General features: G+C 48.3%; 1 protein-coding gene across 3 annotated transcripts in view; it reads left to right on the forward strand.

Moving 5' to 3' along the window:
• Window positions 1-21,465, forward strand: part of Rap1gap2 (RAP1 GTPase activating protein 2) — a 183,708-nt gene that overhangs the window by 32,768 nt on the left and 129,475 nt on the right. The window contains exon 1 of one of the 3 annotated variants that reach the window (XM_028759250.1): window positions 12,890-12,996. The exons of the other annotated variants lie outside the window; for them this stretch is intronic. Coding sequence (XP_028615083.1) covers window positions 12,890-12,996 — 107 coding nt within the window. Of the gene's footprint in view, window positions 1-12,889; window positions 12,997-21,465 lie in introns of those variants that run through there. 3 annotated transcript variants of the gene reach the window in all.

The raw sequence follows: 21,465 nt of genomic DNA on the forward strand, positions 1-21,465 counted from the left end.
TAGGTGCACACATATGTGCACACACATGCACGTACACACACACACACCATAGCATGTGATGTGGTGGTCAGAGAACAACTTGCAAGAGTTGTTTGCTCTTCCCACTCTGCAGGTCCTGGGGCTTGAACTCAGGTGGTCAGGCTTGGTGGCAAATGCCTGCACTCATTAAGCCATGTCACCTGTTCCTATTTGTAAGATTAATATAAAATCTTCTAAAACCATTTAATTAAAAATTTAAGTGTGTATAGGAAAAATGCTAAGTCAGTGACATTCACAGGGGACCTGTGGACATTTTTGTATTGAGTGTTTATCTCATCACTGTAGCAAGATACCTGATAGAAGCCACGTAGGAGAGGAAGGATTTTTCTGAGGCACAGTCCTTCATGGTGGGGGTCATGGTGGCAGGGGTGGCTCAGTCTTTGGCGGCAGGAGCTTGTGGTAGTGGCTGGTCGCATGAGGAGCTAAGCTAGAAAACAGCTCAGAACCACAATTGGTGTCACCTCCAGAGGCCCGCCTTAGTGGCTTTCTTTTAAAAATTCTTATAGGCTTCAAAATGTTGACACAAGCTAGAATCTGTCACTCAAACCATGAGCCCGTGTGTGTCTGCATGTGTTTGTGCATCTCTATGTGTGTATGTATGTGTGTGTCTGTGTGTTTGTGTCTTTATGTCTGTGTGCCTGTGTATGAATGTGTGTACATATGTGTATCTTGTGTGTCTGTGTATGTGTCTGTATGTCTGTGTGTTTATGTGTGTGAGTGATTTGGTATGTGAGTCTGTCTGTGTGTCTGTGTGTGTACACATGTGTGTCTGTCCATCTCTATGTGTGTATGTATGTGAGAGTGTGTGTATGTATGTGAGAGAGTGTATGTATGTATGTGTGTGTGTTTGTGTGGGTGTGTGTGATGCCTGGAGAGATGGCTCAGTAGTTTGGAGCACTTATTGCTCTTTCAGAGGACCAGGGTTTGGTTCCCAGCCTCTATATGTGGCTCACAACCGTCTATAACTCCAGTTCTAGGGGATCTGAAACCCTCTCTTGCCTTCTGTAAGGGACCAGGCATGCATACGGTACATATACACACATGCAAGCAAAACACATACAAAAAAAAAATCATTTTTTTTTTAAGATTTGAATACACTGTAGCTGTCTTTAGACACACCAGAAGGGCATTGGATCCCATTATAGATGGTTGTGAGCCACCATGTGGTTGCTGGGAATTGAACTCAGGAACTCTGGAAGAGCAGTCAGTGCTTTTAGTCACTGAGCCATGTCTCCTACCCACCCCCAATCTTCAAAACAAAACAAAACGAAAATCTGGGAGGAATTGTTTATTACACCTCACAGGTTTGAGTCCATCCTGGCTGGAAACCAGAACAGGATCCCAGGGCAGGGACTGAAGCAGAACTGTGGAGTACTGCTCACTGGTTTGCGCCTCATGGCTTGCTCAGCCTGCTTTTCTATACCATCCAGGACCACCTGCCCTGGGGTGACACCAACCAGAGTGGTCCAGGCTCCCTATCTCAACCATGAATCAAGAAAATGCCCTGCAGACTTGCCTTCAGGCCGATGGACAGAGGCAAGCTGACATTTTCTCTGTTGAGGTTTCCTCTTTCCAGGTGTCTAGAGTTTGTTTCAAATTGACAAAAAACATGGCCAGCAAAGGTCTAACCTCTCATTTCCCCATCCTTGAAGGTCAGGAGGTCAGTGAATGATCCGTGCAGGGCCCTCCCATATGTGTTTTCTGGTTCACCCCACACCCCTGGGTTGTTTCAGTGCCTTCTCATTTCCTCCAGTAAGGGGAAAGGACCCAAGTCGGCCAGCTGGTTCGCACCGCCCTGGATAAGACGCAGATTTGGCTTGCCACTTGTGACTGAGAAACAAATTAGTTCCCCCATTTCCTTCCTTCCCCTGTGCTGGGGATAGAGCCCAGGGCCTCCAGCGTGCTAGGCAGGCACTCTTAACAATGCTGAAATAGACCCTTAGTGTTCTATTTTGCCAAAATAATATATATATATTTTTAAAGATTTATTTTATGTATATGAGTACACTGTCACTGTCTTCAGACACACCAGAATCGGATCCCATTACAGATGGTTGTGAGCCACCATGTGGTTGCTGGGAATTGAACTCAGGACCTCTGGAAGAGCAGTCAGAGTTCTTAACCACTGAGCCATCTCTCCAACCCCTGCCCCCTTTCCCCCCCAATTTTAAAAATACATTCCTACTTTCTAGAATCCAGAAGAAACTTGCTATTTCTGAGTTAGCTTCGTAGCTTGCACCTGAAATCTCAACCCCTGGGAAAGAGGGGCAAGAAGAGTGTATGCTCCAAGCCAGTCAGGGCTCTGTAGCAAAAACCCAGTCTCGAAAATAAATAACACAGAAGGGAGCGACAGCAGGTGCCTGTGATCCCAGGTTTTTGAGAGTAGAGGTAGCAGGATCAGGAGTTCAAGGCCAGCTTCAGCTGTGTAGCCAGTTGAGTCTAGTCTGGGCTGTGTGAGATCCTCTCTCAAAAGATGAGACAGGAAGCAAAAGATCCTCCAGTCACCCAGCTCAATCACTGGATGTTTCTTTTTGTTCTGTATTCTGGACCGGCTGCTTGGCTGTACCTCCTGCCTTAGGGGTTCAGTGTGAGTGAGGCTCAGGCTGTCTCAGGTCCTGATTCTTTATGAAAAGCAGCAAAGGTTTTGCTTCCTCAGCTCTGAGGAACTGTGCTCTCATAATGGATGTGAGGTTACAGGAAGGTCACTGCTGGCCTTGCCTGGGCACTTTCTTTAGAAGATCCTACTGACAAAATGTTGGACAGAGAGTGTGTGCAGAACATTGTCACCAGCCCAGCTCTCCTCAACCTTGACACAGATTTAACGTGTTCATAAGGAGAGTTTCAGCAAACTTTAGACCTTTTGTATATGTGGACCCATCCTTTGTAACCCCATGTGCCTGGAGAGAAACTGTTTTTGTTGTTTGTTTATTTTTAGTTGAGACAAGGTCTCACTATGTAGACCAGGGTGGCCTTGAACTCCTAAAGATCAGTTTGCCTCTGCTTTCTAAGCACTGGTAGTGCCACTATACCTAGCTCTGGAGGGAAGATTTAAATGCTCTTCCTTCCTTTCTCTGTCTCTATCTGTGTGTCTGTCTGTCTTTGTCTGACTCTCTACAGGGCTTCTACCAAAAAAAAAAAAAAAAAAAAGAAAAAAAAAAGGACAACAGACAGTAGGAAACAGAGCTTACAAGTCTTACTGGTGCCTAGGCACTGTGGTCACACACACAGAGAAAGATACAAGGACAAGATGGCTGGGCCTTGTGTAGAGCTCAGCAGAGTGAAGGAGGGTGGGAGCTGGTGGCTTGTGTGTGTGTACAGTGGCATGGTGATCTTTCTGGGTAGATAAGGTGACAGACACCTGTGGCCAAGGCCAGGTGTCAGCATCCTCCAACATGCTCCCCCAACCCTGAGTCTACATCCCTTTTCTTCTTGCTTGGGAGGACCTCCCTAAGCAGAAAGGAGCATCAGAAAGAAAAGCCTCTGCCTGTATTTGCAGCTTACCAATGTAGAGACTGTAAATTGATGAATGGATTCTCCCTCTGCCCACTCCTTTTCCTAAAGGGAAACCTCAGAGCCATTTTTCGGTCAGCGGTGGTCTATTGTTTCCTTAAAGATACTCTTGAACTAGTCCCCCACCCCAGATCTGTTTGGGGGAGGTATTTTAATTTTTTTGTATAGTCCTTGAACCTGTCTGGTGATTGTGTGAAGTGGGTATTGCAGAGACTGGATGGGCTCTAAGAGCATGGGGCTTCCAGGTCAAAGGAAAGCCAGCCAGCATGTGCAGATTCTGAGGGCTCCTTCTGACGTGGGGAGGGTCAGTGAAGAAACAACTAGAAGCAGTTAACTCCCAAGGGAGAGAAAAGTGTTGCTAACAAAAAGAGAGCTTTGTTAGTTACAGCAGGGGTGACGCAGGTTAGACAGCTGGAGGAACCTGAAGGGCCTGGGAAAACAAGCTTGGGAGAAAATTTAGTGCAAGGTGCAGCTGCTCAGAGTGGCTCTCCACTCAGCTTGCACTGGCAAAGCACCAAAAAATGAGCTTTGTGTTGGTCTTTTAGGCTAAAAGGATTTGATGTCAGGGTGTGAAGGAGCTATCGACACATCAGTGAGTTAGAGTCCAGTGTCTGTGGGGGAGGAAGGTGTGCTTGAACAGAAGGGCTTTAATTCCACCCACGAGTAAGGGACAATTTCCTCCAGGAAAGGCATACCCAGCCCCCCAACCTTCTTAGGGAACAGTTGGAGAAAGACAGTAGTTTAGACCATTGGGAAATAGACTGGAATCCAGCAGGGATGGGGTGGATGTGGTACCAGCCTGTGGATTTGCTGGCAGAACCTGTGTCTGGCTATAAGGTTTAAACAAAGATAGCCAGTGGTCCCACTGTGATTGCCCTTGGCTTGTACTGTCTGGCCTGCCCCCATTTCTGTGTGCACCCTGTGTGCTCCGACTTAGGAGACATGGATCTCCACATGCCAGCCTTCCCTAAAGTTCTTGAATGTTGCAAAGACGGTCCAGGCAGGAGGACAAATGGGAGGCAGAGAGGTATTACGGGGCGGGGATGGCGGTGGCGTCAGAAGGTACCTGCCTTTGGTTGCCCATGTGCAGTAGAGACAAGCGTGCTGCTCACCTGGTGCAGCACAAACACGGAATTACAGGTCGCTGGCAAGATGCCTCTGTGTGGATTCTCACCTTTTTGATATTTATTCATTCTTACAGTGTGTGTCGGGCATGCGCTATGCCTCAGTCATGAACTCAGTTTTTTGTTTGATTTGAAAAACTGACATATAGTATTACATAAAGGTTGTGAATCAAAGGACGATACAAAGGAAACAATGGAAGTCATAACTTCTGAGATAACAGCTACTGGCCATTTCCCACACTATGGCATTTTTTTGGGACAAGGTCTCTCTGCTTAGGCTCTGGCTGTCCTGGAACTCACGCTGTAGACCAGGTTGGCCTTGAATTCATAGAGACCCACCTGTCTCTGCCTCTCTAATTCTGGGATTAAAGGCTGGGGTTACTACATCCACCTCTTAATTTTTTTTTTTAATTGTAAAATTTCCCAGCAACACGAAGCTAATAGAGTCATGACATCAACTCCTGGGCCCTCTCCTCACTTCAGTAGTTACCTGTTCATATTCTGTCTTCCTTCCCTTCTTTCTTCCCCCTCCCACCATCTCTCTTTCTCTTTCACCTTTTTTTTTTTAAGGTTCATTTATTTTTCTTTTGTGTGAATGTCAAGTCTGCATGTGTTTCTGCACCATATACATGGACTGCCCTCAGAGACCAGAAGAGGGCACCAGATTCCCTTAGCTGGAGTTAGGGATAGTTGTGAGTTGTGAGGCTGCTAGGAACTGAACTCAGACCTCCTGGAAGAGCAGTCAGTGCTCTTCTGAGCCTTCTGTCTTCAGTTTCTCTTTCTTTTCATAGCCTGGTCTGGTGTCAATTCACAGTTCTTCTGCCTTGCTTCCTGGGTGAACTCACAAATTCAACTATACTGCATTTAATTTAAAAAAGTATGTGTATGTGCGTGTTTGTATCTATCTCTGTTTGTGTGTCTGTATCTGTGTGTGTCTCTCCTCTCTCTCTCTTCCCTCTCTCTCTCTGTGAGGTAAATCAGGGAGAGGTCAGAGGTCAATGTCTGCCGTCATCTTCAATTACTTTCTACATTACTTTTTTTTTGAAACAGGGTCTCTCAGTGAACCCAGAGCTCGCTGATTGAGCTAGGCTTCCTGCCAGCGAGCTTGCAGGGATCCTGCCTCTATTCTCTGAGCTGAGGGCTGACACTGCTGTGCCCTGCTTTTTACATGGGTGCTGGGGGACCCAAACTCAGGCACTCATGCTTGTGTGCAAGCACTTTACTCATTGGTCCATTTTCCCAGAATCATTCCGACCTTTGTGTTTCATTTATCCCTGGATCTAGTCTACACTTCTATGCTTATTGTTATTCACTTCTGCTCTTTCCAAGTAGCACGAACAAATTATTTGTAATTCTATGTTTTGGTCAAACTGACACTTTTCCCTATCCTGATACAGAATAGTTTGATCCAAAACTACAACCAGTCAAAGTGTGGCATTGTGGAGTCCACTCCCAACAGATACATTCGTATCACAGCTGCTGCAGCTAAGGCTCGGGGGCGGGGCTTGGTACAATTGTCAGAGTCAGAGGAACAAGAAATGTTACTGTTAGGGGGTGATGCTCCTAGAAAACTCAGAAGTTACACCTGTAACGTTACACCGACGTGGCTGTCTAAACACGCCTGGGACAAAGATGATGCCTGCAGACATGTAGGGGGACAGCTCACAAGGCCTCAGCCTTATACAGAGACCTACAGGCAAGCAAGGAATGCTGAGAGCCAGGGAAAGTGTCTTTTCCAGGGACGAGAACACCAATAATTTGTGTAATACCAAATGATCAGCCCTGAAAACACACATACACAAGCAACGTTATAGGAACTGAGCAGATTGTATTCATATGTTTAGGGACACACACACACACACACACACACACACACACACACACACAGAGTAATGATAATTAATAAGAAGCCATAGATCTGAAATAGAGCAAAGGAGAGTGACCCTTGAGAGGGTTTGGAAGGAGGAAAGGGAAGAGAGAAATGATGTAATTGTATCATCATCATCATCATCAACATCATCATCACCATCACCATCGTCATCAGTTTTTTGAGACAGGATTTCTCTGTGTAGTCCTGGCTGTCCTGGATCTTGCTCTGTAGACCAGGCTGGCCTCAAACTCACAGAGATCCACTTGCTTCTGCCTCCAGAGTGCTGGGATTAAAGGCAGGAGCCACCATTGCCTGGCTCTAATATATTATAATCTAAAAAAATAAAGTTATTAAAGACTCACAGCAATCATAAGCCATTAAAACCTAATCACAGTGACCAACCAACAGCCACAAACACCTTCCACAGTCAGGCGCCTCTGTTCTGATATGAATTTGCACCTCGTATTGTTTTAAAACTTGTTATGAATGGAATCATGAAGGGTGTCTGCCTTCTACCCTGCCTGATGGTTTTGAACCCAAGCATTCACATCTATCATGCTTTTATTCCTTTGTGTTGTTGAGTGGCATTTCACTGGGTGGATGTATCAACGTTTGTTGATTGGCACATTTGCTGTTTTCAGACTTGATTATTTGGAATAAAATTTGCTTTACACATTTTCATATAAGTATTTGTGAGACTCCTACAGTGATCACTGAATCTTTACAGTAGACTTAGGACGACATTGTGGCAATCTTTGTTCATGGGGATGAAGACATAGAGGCACAGAATTAGTTTTTAGCCTGAGATATGCAGCTAGAACCGGAGGTGGATCTCAATTAGATCTGTCTGTCTGTGGGAATCTGTTAATTCTCAGGCTGTAGTATTTTAAAAGTTATTTGGGGGCCACTAAGTGTAGGCCCAAATGGCCACTCACCTCAATGGCTGTCAGCCCCTAACTGCACCTAGCTAGCTACTTTACCATAGAAGCTGATATCGATAGGAATGGTTTTGAATCGCCATGAAAAGGTTACAGGAGACTGCCTTTGAAAAGGACAATACCATAGGCACTTAAAAGAAATGTGTAGCCAAGGTCGTTACAGTAACAGCAAGCAAACAAACACAAAGTCACATCGGTATAATTCTTCATCTCCCAGACAGTCAAGCCCAGACTGTGACTGGGCATGTGAGATAGTATATAAATAATACATGTCTTAGAATCCACTCTGTTCTTTGTGGAGCCAGGCAGAGAAGGTTTTTGGAGAGTCTGCCGGTTCTTGCTTCGAAGGGTGTTGTTGCTAAGCAATGTTACTAATATTATGGAGAGACAGCCTTCCCGAGACTTGCCTCAGCCCTGGAGAGTCTGTGGTTGCAAGTGGCTTAACAGGTAGCAGCCACTGAGAGTTTTGTGACCAGTAAGATGGGGAGTCAGAGGACTCTGGGAAAGGTAGCATTGTAGGCCACTTGGCCAAACAAGCTCTTTTTTTTTTTTTTTTTCTGGAATGATCCCTGGGAAACCTCCATGCTAAAAAAGCACTGTCTAATGTTCATCAGAAACTGGGTACTCCAAAGGATTTCATTCAAATGTTCCCAGTGTGGGGAAGAATCAGTCACGCAGCTTAGCAAAAATCAAAAAATCTGCAAGAGAGGGAGAGAGGGAAGGAGGAAAGGAGAGAATATGAATTTTAAATATTTTGAGAAACTCAAGCAGTATTTTAAGCATTCCTCTCTTCCTTCTAAACACTCTTTTGGTCCCCTGAATAGATATCTGGAAAGTTCTGATTGAAATCACACCTTGAGTGCTTTCCCTAGACTCTGGGCACCCAAGGGATGTGAAGGGCTGGATGCCCAGCTGGAGCAGGCTCCGTGGGTTTCCTCCGTGTGGTTTCCTTCCTCGGGAGTTCGGAAATGCCACAAGCTTTCCTAGACCTGTTTCCAAAAATCAGAGCTGGCTTGGGGCGGGGCCTCTGCTTGGTTGGATGGTTTGCCTGCAGGACTGCTGCTTCAGGGGTGTGTGTTTCTGGGAGCATGAGGTTGGGCAGCGGTTCCTAAGGCTCATTAGAGTCTTGCCTGTGGATGGCTTCCTGTAGCTGTCACTGTGGGTATGGGCCCTTTTAGGGGCTGCTTGCCAGCCCAGGGAGGAGCTGTTAGCTGTTGAGAGGAGAGTTGGTGTGTTGGCAAAGACTCTTCCTCTCATTTCAAAATGGAAACTGCTTTCCCACCTCGAATGACCTTCTCAGTCTTTCCCTCTTCCCACCCTCCGTCTGCCTTCATGTCTCCCTCTCCTGCTTTCTTTTTCTCATCTGATCGTGTAACTGTGTTGTGGCCCAGGAGGGGGCGTTAGTGTACCTGCCAAGAAGGAAGGCAGTTAGGTTCATAGGGCACAGGTGTGAGGTCCCTGTCAAAGTGTGAGGTGCCAGAGGGAGGCTGAGGAGTGATTTCTCCAGGAATGTGTGTACTTACATGTCCCTCAAAGTGTCAGAGTGTGGTGTTGCTGTACTATGCTGTCTGAGGTATTTTTTTTAAAAGCTAGAATCTTTGTTATCTATCTATCTATCTATCTATCTATCTATCTATCTATCTATCTAATGTACATGCGTGCTCTACCTGCATATACACCTGCATACCAGAAGAGGGCATCAGATCCTAGTATAGATGGCTGTGAGCCATCAATGTGGTTGCTGGGAATTGAACTCAGTACCTCTAAAGGTACAGCAGACAGGGCGCTTAAATGATGAGCCATCTCTTCAGTCCCTAAGGTATTTTTTTTAACTGTTGGTTTTCCTTAAAGGTTTGATGATGCAGAGGTTAGCTGCAGACTCTATTCCTGCTGAAAGGGAGGGGCGCTGCATCTGGAAGCATCTGGCCCTACCCTAGCTTCAAAAGCTCCTGGCGCCCGAATCGTTCTTCCTTTGCTTTGCTTCAGAGCAGTGCCAGCCTAAGGTGGGAGGGAGTTGTCAGCTGGGCACTCTGAGACTAGGTGTGCTGATTGCATTCCGGCTTTCACGTGGATATGCTTCTGCAGCCAGTCTCCAGCCACAGAGAGCCCTTTTCTTCAGGAGTAGGCATGCGTGTCTGTGTGGGAACTCACAGGCCCTGAGAGTGGCAGTGCAGCTGTCAGTCCTCTGTTCATGATTAACTCACTTGCATTCCTCCTCCTAGGCCCTACCAGCCTTTGGGTTTCCCCTGCATGGGGGCTGCCTGGCACTTTGTTTTCGAGGACTGTGGGCTTTAAGGATGGTGAGTGAGGATACTGCTGGGGGTAAGGTATGGGATGGGACCCTGAAAGAGATCCACTCTGTGACTTCTCCTGTCTTCAGTATATTTACTGACCATGTCTCAGTCTACTCAAAAGTGACCCAAGAATGCCTTCCAGTCACTAGTGTGAAAAATGTCCCTTTTCCACTTCTCTTTCAAACTGTGATTTCTTCAAAGACCACGCCTTGGTTTGGTGCAAATGTCTGGCTGAAACTTCAAACTCACCTGTTTTTCTAAATGAGGGAGATCAGTATGGAGGTCAGTTTAATAAGCCTGCTTGTTTTCATCACACTGGAACCAATGTTTCATTGTCAGAAAAAAAGCAAGTTGATGCAATGACAACACATGCAGAAGCAAATAATGTCAGTTTGACATTAAGACTGCAGGTTGAGAAGGTGGCACGGGATGGCCAATGCTGGGGCCCGCTGTCGGGGCCACACTGTGTGTGCTGGTCGGACATGGGCTTATTTGCAATGAGGCGTGTGTTAGCTCTTTGCACTTAGCAATGAGCTGGTTGGATAACAATAGCCCGAGGATAGTCTTCCATTTCTGTCTCTCACTTGTCTCTGGAACGAGACTGGATTCATCTTGTTTAACAGATGCTGGTAGAGCAGCAAGCCTAGAAGAGACGGGTGTGAGGGACTTTGGCATTGGTCTCCTTGCCCTTTGTGTTTCCTGGGTCAGGAACATGGCTGTGGTGGGCTGTGGGTGATGGAGGGGTCGTGCTGGTGACAGGCTTGGCGGTGAGTGGAAGGATACAAGGGCTCCATGTTCCAACAACCAGGGCTGAAAGTTGCTGGTGTTTTGGAGATACTTTTTTTTTTTTTTTTTTTTTTTTTTGCCACATTGGGACTTTGTGGAAGCTGAGAGAGCCCAGAATCCCAAAAGAAGAATGTATAATGGGACCCACTTGATGGAGAGATTTTGCACCTTCTTCTTTGTACCTGCTGTGCATTTGACCTGAACTAACTCCCAGGCAGTGGGGGATGGGTGGGAGCTGTTTACACTGCTCACCAGCTTCAGGCAGACTTTCCATTCAGATTTTACCTTTCCCTTTGTGTGAGGGAATAAAATATACGCCATGCCGGGCCACCCTCCCTGCCATGTAGCTGAAGCTGTCCATCAATTGTCCTGGAGGTGCTAAGTGCTCCTAGGGGCTCCAGAGGCCCTGCACCCTGTGCAGAGGCTATTTTTGTTTCCCCATTTGAGAACACTCACTTCCCATTCTTTCCCCCAGGCAGATTCTGAAGTCACCCCTGGTGAAATCCTCGCAGCTGCCTAGCTGCCTAACCCATGGGTGGGGCCTGGGGGGGTCACTCCAGTCTGGTTATAAATAGAAGTCCATGGCTGTATCTGTGATCCCCCCCCACCACTCAGGAGGCTCACGAGGGCCCAAGGCCATCGCTAATGGATGCTTCATAAATAGACCAGGTGCATTTTGGAATCACCTTGGGGCTGCTTCTCTCTGCCCCAGCTCTAGTGGTAGCAAGGAGCTGAGCTCACTGGAGAGTCTTTACTGAAGCCCAGGGTCCTGGAGTTCTTTTGCAATCCCCCTCTCCTCTTCCCTCCTGTATTTTCTGTTTGCTTGAACACCAGACTGTGTAAAAAACAAGGCAAATTGCTAAGGGACCTCTTGGCCCCACCAGGGCTGTTTCTGAAGATGGGCTAATTGGTTTGTTTTAATTCCTTTCACCCCACCCCTTCCATGCCCGATTCCTCTCCCCCAAGGGGGCGAGGCAGTTAGTTACGCTTCAAGGGCTAAGGGGGCTGGGAGGCCCCGCAGCAAATGGAAGTGATGAAGGAGGGGATTCTAGAGTGAGGCCCGGGGCTGGTTCTGTTATGACTCAGGACACTGCCTCTTCCTTAGCTAAGAGCTGAGGCGTTCTGTGTTCAAGTCTGGACAGAGCTCGTATATGCTGTGCTGGGGATCTGAGGATCTGAGAGGTGGTGCAACCTCTGGACCCGAGGCATGCTGGCTAACCTGGACCTTTAAGAAGAGGCAAGCCCGGTGCAGTTGATTACTAGCCCGGTGTGGTTAAATTTCGAGGCCGGGAAAAGAAATGTTAAATGGGACCTGACCGCGGCTGATCCTTCCAGCATCGCTCAAGACAATCCTTTCGCGGACTCCAGGTGGTGGAAAGGGAGGTAGCATCTTTCCTGATTGCCCTCGTCAAGTATCCCCGCCCCATTCTTGACTGGTCTCGGGACCACCTAAAGTGGACCCCAGGGTTGGAGGCCCTGGCATTGGCCACAGGAAAAGGCGGTTTATCTGGGACGGAGGGAGGGTGGTGGACTCGCGTTTCTTCTCCAAGTGTGTTTTTCTTCTCTACTATAAAGCCAGTGACAGCATCGAAGAAGTATCCCTGCGGGCGGGCTGGCGTGAGAGCTTGTCAGTTTGGGAAGGAGTCTGAGCCAGCCGGCGGAGTCCGGGATCCGGGCTCGGGAGACAGGGATCCAGACACCGGGCACAGGGGAGAAAAGGCCGGGGCCGGTGCGCTCAGGGCAGAGTGCGAATCCGGGCGTCGAGCCCTGCAGCGGCCGGCCTGATCGAGTCGCTTTCTTTAGTTCGCTATCAGATACCTTGCTCAACCCCAGTTCAGACGCCTGAGCTCGCTAAGGTCGAGCTGCCTGCGCACCCTTGGGTCAGGTGCTCTGCTCTCCCGAGTTCTACCGTCGCCGAGTTCCCTAAGGTTGCTTCGCTGGTCGGGTCGCCTGCCCTCCCTAGGGTCTCAGCCTGCTGGGGGAGTCAGCAGTCCCAGCGCCGGAGGCGGGGCCGGGGCGGAGCCGGGGCGGGCGGTGCTTCGGAGCGGGAGGCCGGGAGCCGCTGGCCCGCCGCGCCCGGAGCGAGCCTCAGAAATGCCCGCGCTGGGGGAGCGGACACCGGCCGCCCCGCGGGCCCCAGGGAGAAGCTGAAGGTCGTCGGGAAGTGAGCGCCCAGTCACCTGACCCTCGGGCGCACCTAGGCGGGGCGGGGCCCATGCGAGGCGGGCAGCAGGGGCCGGGGCGCGGGCAGCGCAGAGCGCGCGGAGCTGGGGCGGCGGGGACGCGCGGCGGGCGAGGGCGCGGCTGGGCACCGCTGGCGGCCTCGCTATGTCCCAGCCGGCAGGGAGGATACATTGCCGAAAGGCGGGGATCCGAGCCGCCGTGGTGCTCATCGGACTCCTGCACAAATCTCGGAAACAGAATAAAGAGAAAAGGTAAAGCTGTCTGCGCCCGATCCCCTGTCCTCGCTCGCGGTGATTTCCAGTTGTCTTTCGGGTGGACTTTTTCCTTTTGGCTCCTTGTTGGATAGGAAAAAAAGCCTGGCTGGCTCTGACCGGACACTGGCGGAGTCGGAGGGGCCCCAGACCTGACCTTTACGGATCCTGGTACCCATCCCGAAGCCTGCAGAGCGGAGAGACTTGAGCTACTGTCCCTGGCTTAGCCCAAGCTTTTCTGTAACTTGGCTGAGCTAGCGAGCTGCCTTCCTGGCTCCGCGTGCTCCGTGCTTGGGTGCCGGCAGGCAGGCAAGGACCAAGTTTGGAGGTGGCTTGGCCCCCGCCTCCCCACTGTGTCTGTTTTTTGGGTGTTCCCCTCTTTAACTCTTTTCTTGAGATTGCTCGATCTTCAGTTTGCTGCTGGGCGTTGAAGATTGTTTTCTAGGCTATTTCAGGGACACCCCGGACATCTGCGTTGGGGAGGGGCAGGGGCAATGTGTGGAGTTGATGGTGGTGGTGGGGATGTAGGGAGTAGAGTCTGAGGCAGCTGCCTGGGCTCCAGCCTCCAGATGCGGACTTGACAACCATTCGACCCCAGGGAGCTGCTCTTGTAGGTTATGACTATAACCTACCGTTTCTGAAACCCGATGCCTGATTTATAGGGCTCCTGCTTGAGGAGTTTTGGGGTGGGTATTGCTGCACCTCCTCATAGCCCCCCAAGGGCATCGCAGTCAGAGACGTCTGGGTGGTGACTGTGTCTGAGGGTGCTGGGCAGCGAAGAAGAGGGCTTTAAGAATATGGTCTAGGTCATGTCTGGTCCTTCTTGTTCCCATGTCTCCTAAATGTGGATTAATGAAATGTTTCCCACAGCATAGGATGAGACGCCAGGGGAATGATTAAGACTGTTGAGTATGAAACAACATTGAGTCACTTGGTAAGAAAGTTCTTTCCAGTTCTCTACCCATCCTCATGATTCCTTCAAAGGAAAAGCTTCTGCATGGTGGCAGTCTGGCCTCAACACCTTTAAGACTCTTGCTTGTGTTCCTTTTGTAACCCAGGACTGACTGGGCTGGCTCAGGTTCTTTAAGTTGGAGAGAGGTTCTGTACAGAGGAGAGATCGTAGCCACAAATGGAAAAATGAGTTCCACTAATGGTAGCTAAGGACTCCTCAAAACAAAACGATCTCTCCCATAAATGAACAGATGCATTCTGGGACTGCCTACCGTTAAGTAATCCCAGAATGTATCTGTTCATTCAAAATTGTTGTAATAAAAATCTAAGTGTTGAGGCTGGAGGGATGGCTCAGTAGTTAAAAGCACTTCCTGTTCTTCCTGAGAACCCTAGTTCAGTTCCCAGCACCCATGTGTGGGAAGGGTGAGGAATGGGGGGGGCTCATAGATACTGATGGGCACGCTCATTCACATGTGCAACCCCCCAACATAGACACATATGTAAAAATAAAATAGAATCTTAAAAAACAAAAATACGTGGCACTGAGTGTGACAGAAATCCTTCAGGTGGACTGAGGGTGTCTGATGTTGAGAGCACTGGTGTCCAGTAGAAAGACTGCTGGGAGAACCAGGAGTCCAGTGCTCTGGATTTGGTACCCTTTTGCCCTTGCACCCTGATTCCTTTTCTCTTTCCACACACTCTGTAGAGGAGGCACCAGTGGGCCAATCCCCTGGCCCTAGAAGGATGGATGAGTGCCTAGTCTCGGGCCCCGCTTTGGGAAAAGAAAAGGAAAATGTGCTCCATAAAAATGCAAATTTCTCTGGGCTTGATGGCTAAGGCCTGTGATCCCACCTTACTTAGGAGGCTGAGGCTGGAGGATCACAGGTTTAAGGCCTATCTGAGCTTCAGAGTGAATTCAGGACAAGCCTGGGCAACTTAGTAAACCTTTGTCTCAAAAAATGAGGGAGGATTGGGAATATGGCTCAGTGTTAGAGCACTTTCAACAGATTCCATCCTGAGCACAAGGAGAGGAGGTGGAAGGCAGATGCATCCAACCAGCTCCTGACCAAAGACAGAATGTGTGATGGGGTAGAAAGCCCCCTGTACAATGTAGAACTTTGAGCCTGGATTCACCTATTGACTTTGAGGTAATGGTATAGGTTTCAATTCTTTGAGCCGCATATTCTGAATGGACACCAAGGGCTTGCTTAGGTTCAAGTGCTATAATACGGTGAAGATGTAGTCAAAAATCTCCAGTGCTCTTGAGGGTGAAGGGGGTGTGGTTTGAATGACTCCCATCTCTCACTGGCCCTATGCAAGGAAAGATGTCTGGTGGTAACAACCTGACCAGTAGTGGTCAAGGCATATTGTGTACAGGCAAAGGAGACAGAGAGGTGGGCATAGGTTAGGTGTATACAATGAGGTAACAGTGAGGGAGCCAGGGCGAGGTCTGCTGGGGCAAGATGCCTCATGGTGATCTGCCCTTTCTGGATGCTCTCAGCTGTTGACTTCCAGCCAGGCAGACAATAGTAGTCTTCCTTCTCCCTTAGCTTCATCTGGTGCTTCTGTTGTTATAGCCGGATGTCTCTAGCCATGGATGTACCCTCCTCACAGAGAGGACTGGTTTTATCTTAGTGGGAAGTGGCTTTTGTTTCTTCCCTTGCTTTATTCTGGAGTTTTTGTGTCTTTAAGCGTCTGGAGTCAGTGTGGTGCACACTATTGACCCTTGCTCTGTGGGTGCCCACTGGCCATGGAGAGTCTAGGGGCAGGTGGCAGCTGCCAGCTCTTGCTAAGCCTTCCCCAAACTACGTGCTGGGTATTAAATTCGCAGAGTTCTTCTTCCATTTCCTCTCACCATGGGGTCAGCTTAGACTCAGGCCTCTCCCCATCCTTCCGGAAGGCTTGATCCATCCATCGATCTTCCCAACACCTAATTGATAGACATATGCAGAGAAGACTCTGGGCTCTTTGCCTTTGGGGCTGAAATGGCCACGTGTAGCTGGTATTGATGTTCTAGTGGTCCTTGTCATCTCTTTTCTATGCTGCTTGGAGATATTACATGCTAAAGTGCTGATGGACATGCCAGGGAAAATAGTCTTGGGACAGGTGTCCTATAGGCCAGATGCCAGGAGATTCTTCCACGGTCTCTTGGTCGGTCCTAAGAGATGTGCTCAAAGCACCAATCTCAATTTACCCATTTTAGAAATGTGCATGGGTTCATCAGTCTTAAAAATTATTATACTTACTTAGTGTGTGTGTGTGTGTGTGTGTGTGTGTATGCTCGTGCATGTGTGCACATGCGTGCACTCACATGTGTCATGGAGAAGATATAGAGTTCAGAGGACAGCTTGCTGGGGTCAGTTCTCTCCTTCTACCATGTGGCCTTTGGGGATTGAACTCTGGCCCTCAATCTTGCTGGCAGAGGCATTTGTCCTCTGAGCTATCTCACCAGCCTGGTTCATTCAGAACTCTTCCAGAGTTTGAACAGCCTGGAGGTTCTGTCTCCTTTTGGTTATCTGCAAGGTTTCTGTCTTAGGGGAGCTAGCCAAATCAGTGCTGTGTTTGAGGGGAACATGGATCTGACATATTTTCTGATACTGTAGCTTGAAATCACAGTATAAGAAATTCTTTTAACATGAGTTGATGGAGAATAGCTTGCTTTCTTTTACACCAGGTAGATGAGGGAGAGGCCCAGAGCACCGTTTTGTAGGGTTATATGAGGGTTGTGGGAAGCTGGGCCTTGTCACACAGGCCTCCAACCCCAGCTACTCAGGAAGCTGAGGCAGAAGAATCAAAAGTTCAAAACTTTCCTGGGCTAGAGAGTGAGTTCAAGACCAGCCTGGACAATTTAGGCAGAGCCTGTTTCAAAGCCAAGTGAACTGAGGCTGAAGATGCGGTTCAGAGGTGGGACACTTGCTTAATATGCATGTGAGTGTGGGGGCACACAGACCCCAGGCTGGGAATTGAACTCACATCACCTGCATGTGCTTCTAACCACTGAGCCATCTTCCCCGCCCAACAGTATAATTCTATAATCTAGCTAGTCATTGTTCTAATTTCTCCATGTCATAAAAGGTTTCCTGAGTCAAGATTCAGACAATCAGGTGAGATGGGTGTACTTCTCAATCTATATTTTTTTTCAAATTCTTTTTATATTTATTATAACTTACCTATTGAAGGAACGAGCCTTTTCTTCCTCCTTTGTCTCCCCCACACCAGCAGTCTTGCCCACACTAAGCAGGTGCTTTACTCTAGAACCATAACCTTAGCTTGGATTGTTAGTTTATGAAGTTTCCCACAGTGGGGGGTTTGTGGTCAGTGATCCTGGTGTTGTTTACTGAGTTCTCCCGCCTGACATGTTATCTGTGAGTTATCATATAGGTCTAGATTATAGGCTCTGTCAGGGTTCAATTTGGTGAACCCTGAGGTGCTTGCCTGACTGAACTGCTGCAGGTATCTGCTGTCTATTTTGGTGAGCTAGCAGCTATGAGTTTCTGAGCTTTGGACCTGGTGTTCAGGAGGAGACTTGATTTGGAGACAGCCTGTGAGCAGCTGGCTGATGTAAAGTCTGAGCCTATGAGGTATCCAGGAGCCCAGGCCTCCCAGCCCCAGTGTTCCAGAGCTGGAAGTTTCACAGGGCAGGAACCTATCTACTTCCCAGCCCTGAAGATGTGGAAGCTTGCTCTTGTCCTGGGAGGTGGCTGGGGCCAGTCTCCTGCTTCTTCATGTCTGATGTTTGGATGTCACCTGCTTGGTTAGCTGTCCTTGTTTCAAAGAACAAAGATCTCCTTTTAACCAATTTCCCATGATTAATTTCTCTGAGCATTTGAGAGTCAGACCCTTGGAGTCTAATGGACAGAACCCAAGGCATAAATGAATTGATTTGATTTCTCTTGAGCTACTGTTTAGTTTTGAGACAGAGTCTTACCCTGTAGCCCAGGGTGGTTTGAACTATCAATCCTCCTGCTTCAGGCTCTTGAGTATTGAGATTAGGTGTACGCACCACCACCACCACCACCACAGGCTTGGGAGCAATGAGTTTACTGTCCCATTTTGTGTGCTTGCTTCTAGCTCTTGTCTGGGAGTTTGAAAGAGTCACATAAAATTGAGTCTTTTACCCATAGAGAAAAGCCCTGTGTTCCCTTGGCTCTTTATTCTATCTCAGAGGAAAGCCAACAGCAGCCTTACCTCTTCTCTGTGGCAGAGTCCTTCCTTCAGAGTCCCTGAAACAAACCAGCATGTTCTTGCCCCAGGCCCTTTGCACCTGCTGTTTGTGACTTAATTGACTGTTACTTTCTCCACTGGACTCCTGCACCATCTTCCTCCAAAGCTCCCATGGTCAGGTAGTCTAAGCCTTCACTTCAGTTGCCCTTGCTTTGCTATGATTTACTAATTTTGTCCTGCTTATGTGAACTGATACGCAGTTCACGCAATAAAAGTTGTATTGGCTGTTACTTTCTCTAGGATGTGAATAGAGACCAGTGGCTTTGTCACTTCGGAGTCTTCCTTGTCTAGAACAGATGTTCAGTAGGATACTTGTTGAATGAGTGGAGGGATGCTTAAGAGGCTGTGGCTTCCCCAAGTGAAATGTGCTCATAGCCTGGGTCTCCAACAGCCTATTGATGGTGTAGTGCCTTTCTGAGGCAGGTTTCAGGGTGTCCTTTTCTCATCTCAGGTCATTTTGTGAGATCTCAGGGAGAAAGGCAAAGAATTGCTGGCTCATCTTCTCATAAATCTTCCGATCCCTTTCCTGCCTGTGCATGATGTTGGGACCCGTAGGCATGAGGAACTGGGCTCAGCCCTGACTGTCCCTAGGCCGGGCAGAGCATTTGGGCTGTCCTTGGCCCAGGATTCTGAGAGCTCCCGTCTCCGAGCTGCTTCATGAGAGGCAAAGGCAGATTCTCCTCCTATGACAGAGAGGTCAGTGGGCGTCTGAATTAGTGAACAATTGCTATTAGCTAATGTATCTTTCTCACTAAACACAGTTTTATCTCTTTGGAGTCGGCATGGCGCACAGATGGCTCCCTATTATGGTGTTGCCAAATAGAGGGCCTGCCAGACCTGCTCGGTTCAACCAATGAAAGTCACTTCTGTGCACACGAGAGCTGCCCAAGGGCCCAGGAAGAGTCTAAGTCATTTTCAGATGAGGCCTCTCTCCACAGCCCCACCCCCTGCCAACTGAGGTTCTTGCCTACCCAATCCATAAAAAGCAACTGAGGTAGGCAAGATGTTTTCAGGTGGACAAGTGCTTTTTTATTTTAATAGCTATTTTGAAAAAATTCTGGCAAGCTACACTGGTTTTCCATGCGTGGAAGTTACATAACATTTTAAAAAAGCAAATTTGTTTAAGTCAAAAATTGCAAGTCAATTTAAAGAAAAGTGTTAGGAAAGTCATTGTCAGGTGGTATTGGGATTTGAGGAAAATCAGGAAGGTGGCGTGAAAATGTCTGAGATTTGGGGAGTTTCCTATAGACTAAAATGTACCACAAGACACCAACGTCCCAGGACTGCTGAGGGCGGATGATGCTTGTCACAAACTGATAGGTCATGATTCTATTATTTATTCCTACATGTATGTCTTTGCATGTATGTGTGTGCTCTTCATGCACATGCCATGGTGTTCACATAAAGGTTAGAGGTCAGCTCTGTGGGAGTTCCTTCACTCCTTCCACTATGGAACGTCTCAGTAGGTCATCTCTGAGGTAGGTCATCTCTCTTGGTGGCACACACCCTTACCCGATGAACCTTTTCTCTGACCCTCATTTTCATTTTAAAAAAATATTTATTTTTATGTGTATATGTGTATGGGGTGTACGTGTGTGTGTGTGTGTGTGTGTGTGTACACCTGTCCATGTGTGAGCCTAGAGTTGATGATTCTTGCTGTCTTCATTACTTTCTCTTTTATTGAGACAGGTCTCTTGCTGAGCCGAGTGGCTCACCAATTGCTGCTAGGCTAACTCACCAGCTTGGCTGGGAAGTCCCAAGTCTTTGTTTCCCAAGTGTTGGAATTTTGATGCTGTGGCTGCCCAGCTTTGACATGGGTTCTGGGGATCCGAACTCTGGTCCTCATGCTTGCAGGGCAAGGGCTTTATCCACTGAGCCACCTTCACCATCCCCAAATCAACATTTTGTGGCTTTTTGTTTTTTAGTCCCTGAGCTAAGGGCTTACGTGTACATCTTTATGTTCTGCTAGGGCTCTTTTTTCTTTCTATTTTACTCTGCAGTGGGGCTGACGGGGACTAAACCCAAGGCCCCTGATTGAGTTATAGCCAGTCTCTGCTAGTTGTTTGCTGTTTCCTCTGTTCTTGAGGAGCTGAGACACAGAAGCCAAGAACAGTGATAAGCGCAGTTAGAAGTGGAGCATCGGGAGCCTTAACCCGTCTGAGAGGCTGTGTAATATTGTTTGTTGTCATTTGCTTTGAGAACAGGGTCTTGCCTGATGTCTTCAGCCTCCCAAATCCTGGGACTACAAAGGTCCAGTCCCACATTCTGTGTGGCTGTGCACCTGACTCAACCACGTCAATCAGTTTTGTTGTTGTCGTGCCTAGGAGAAACAGTGTAAAGGAGGAAAGGTGTATTTTAATTCGGTGGTCACCCACTGCCATTGTTATGGGCCTGTGAAGGGGCGAAGCATCCTGGCAGAGAGGGTGGAGTGGGGAGGGAGTGGCTAAGCAGGAGTAGAGTTGTTCACCGTGTCACAGTAGTGGGAAGCAGACAAGTGAAGAGGAAGGATCAGGACAAGGTACCCTTTCCAAAGGCATGCCTTCAGTTGCCTACATCCTCAAACTATGCCCCACCCCTAGGTCTATTCAGCTACCAATAGGTCAGCAGACTGATTCGTTCATGGTAGACACCACCCAGATGAAACAGATTTTATTTTTCTCTCTCTAAAAGCTTGGTCTTTCTCTCAGGCTCACTTGGAACTTGCTGTACAGCCTCAGGCTAATCTGAAATCCTGATCCTTCTATCTCTGTCCCCCAAGGACTAGAATTATAGTTGTGTGCCTCTGTGCTCAGCTCAACATTGGGGTGTGTGAGTGGGAACTCAGGGTCTTCTCTCAAGAGGATGGTGTTAGGGAACAAAGACTGGTTTCTAGGGCTGAGTGACCTTGGGTTGACCTTCTCTTCTTCCAGACATAGTCAGTGAGAACCTGGAGCCAATGCTGTGATTATTCATTGCCCTTGGAGCAAGGGTGCTTTAAAAAATGTCACTTGCTTTTAAGCTTATCAGCTGTGAACACACTGTTTCATGAAGGCTGGTGCCTTAGCCAAGTCCTGCCAGGAGCCCTCCAGGAGCTGGGCACCTCTCTGGAGATACACTGGCCTCATGAGCGCCCTGAGATAGCTGTTCTGTGGAGCCTTGGGGTTAGTCTACTTCTCTGTAGGAGGAAGGGTCAGGCCTTTTGGTGAGAGTTTCCCTCCCTTGTCTCTTTTCCTGCCTTTGCCTTGTTCCGTTTCTTTACTGTAAAGGTTGTTACTAACCATAGAGAGTGCTGTAAGGTAGACTCAGGCAGGACAT

This window comes from Grammomys surdaster, unplaced genomic scaffold (assembly GCF_004785775.1).
Source record: "Grammomys surdaster isolate TR1022 unplaced genomic scaffold, NIH_TR_1.0 126278, whole genome shotgun sequence".
Taxonomy (NCBI): Eukaryota; Metazoa; Chordata; class Mammalia; order Rodentia; family Muridae; genus Grammomys; species Grammomys surdaster.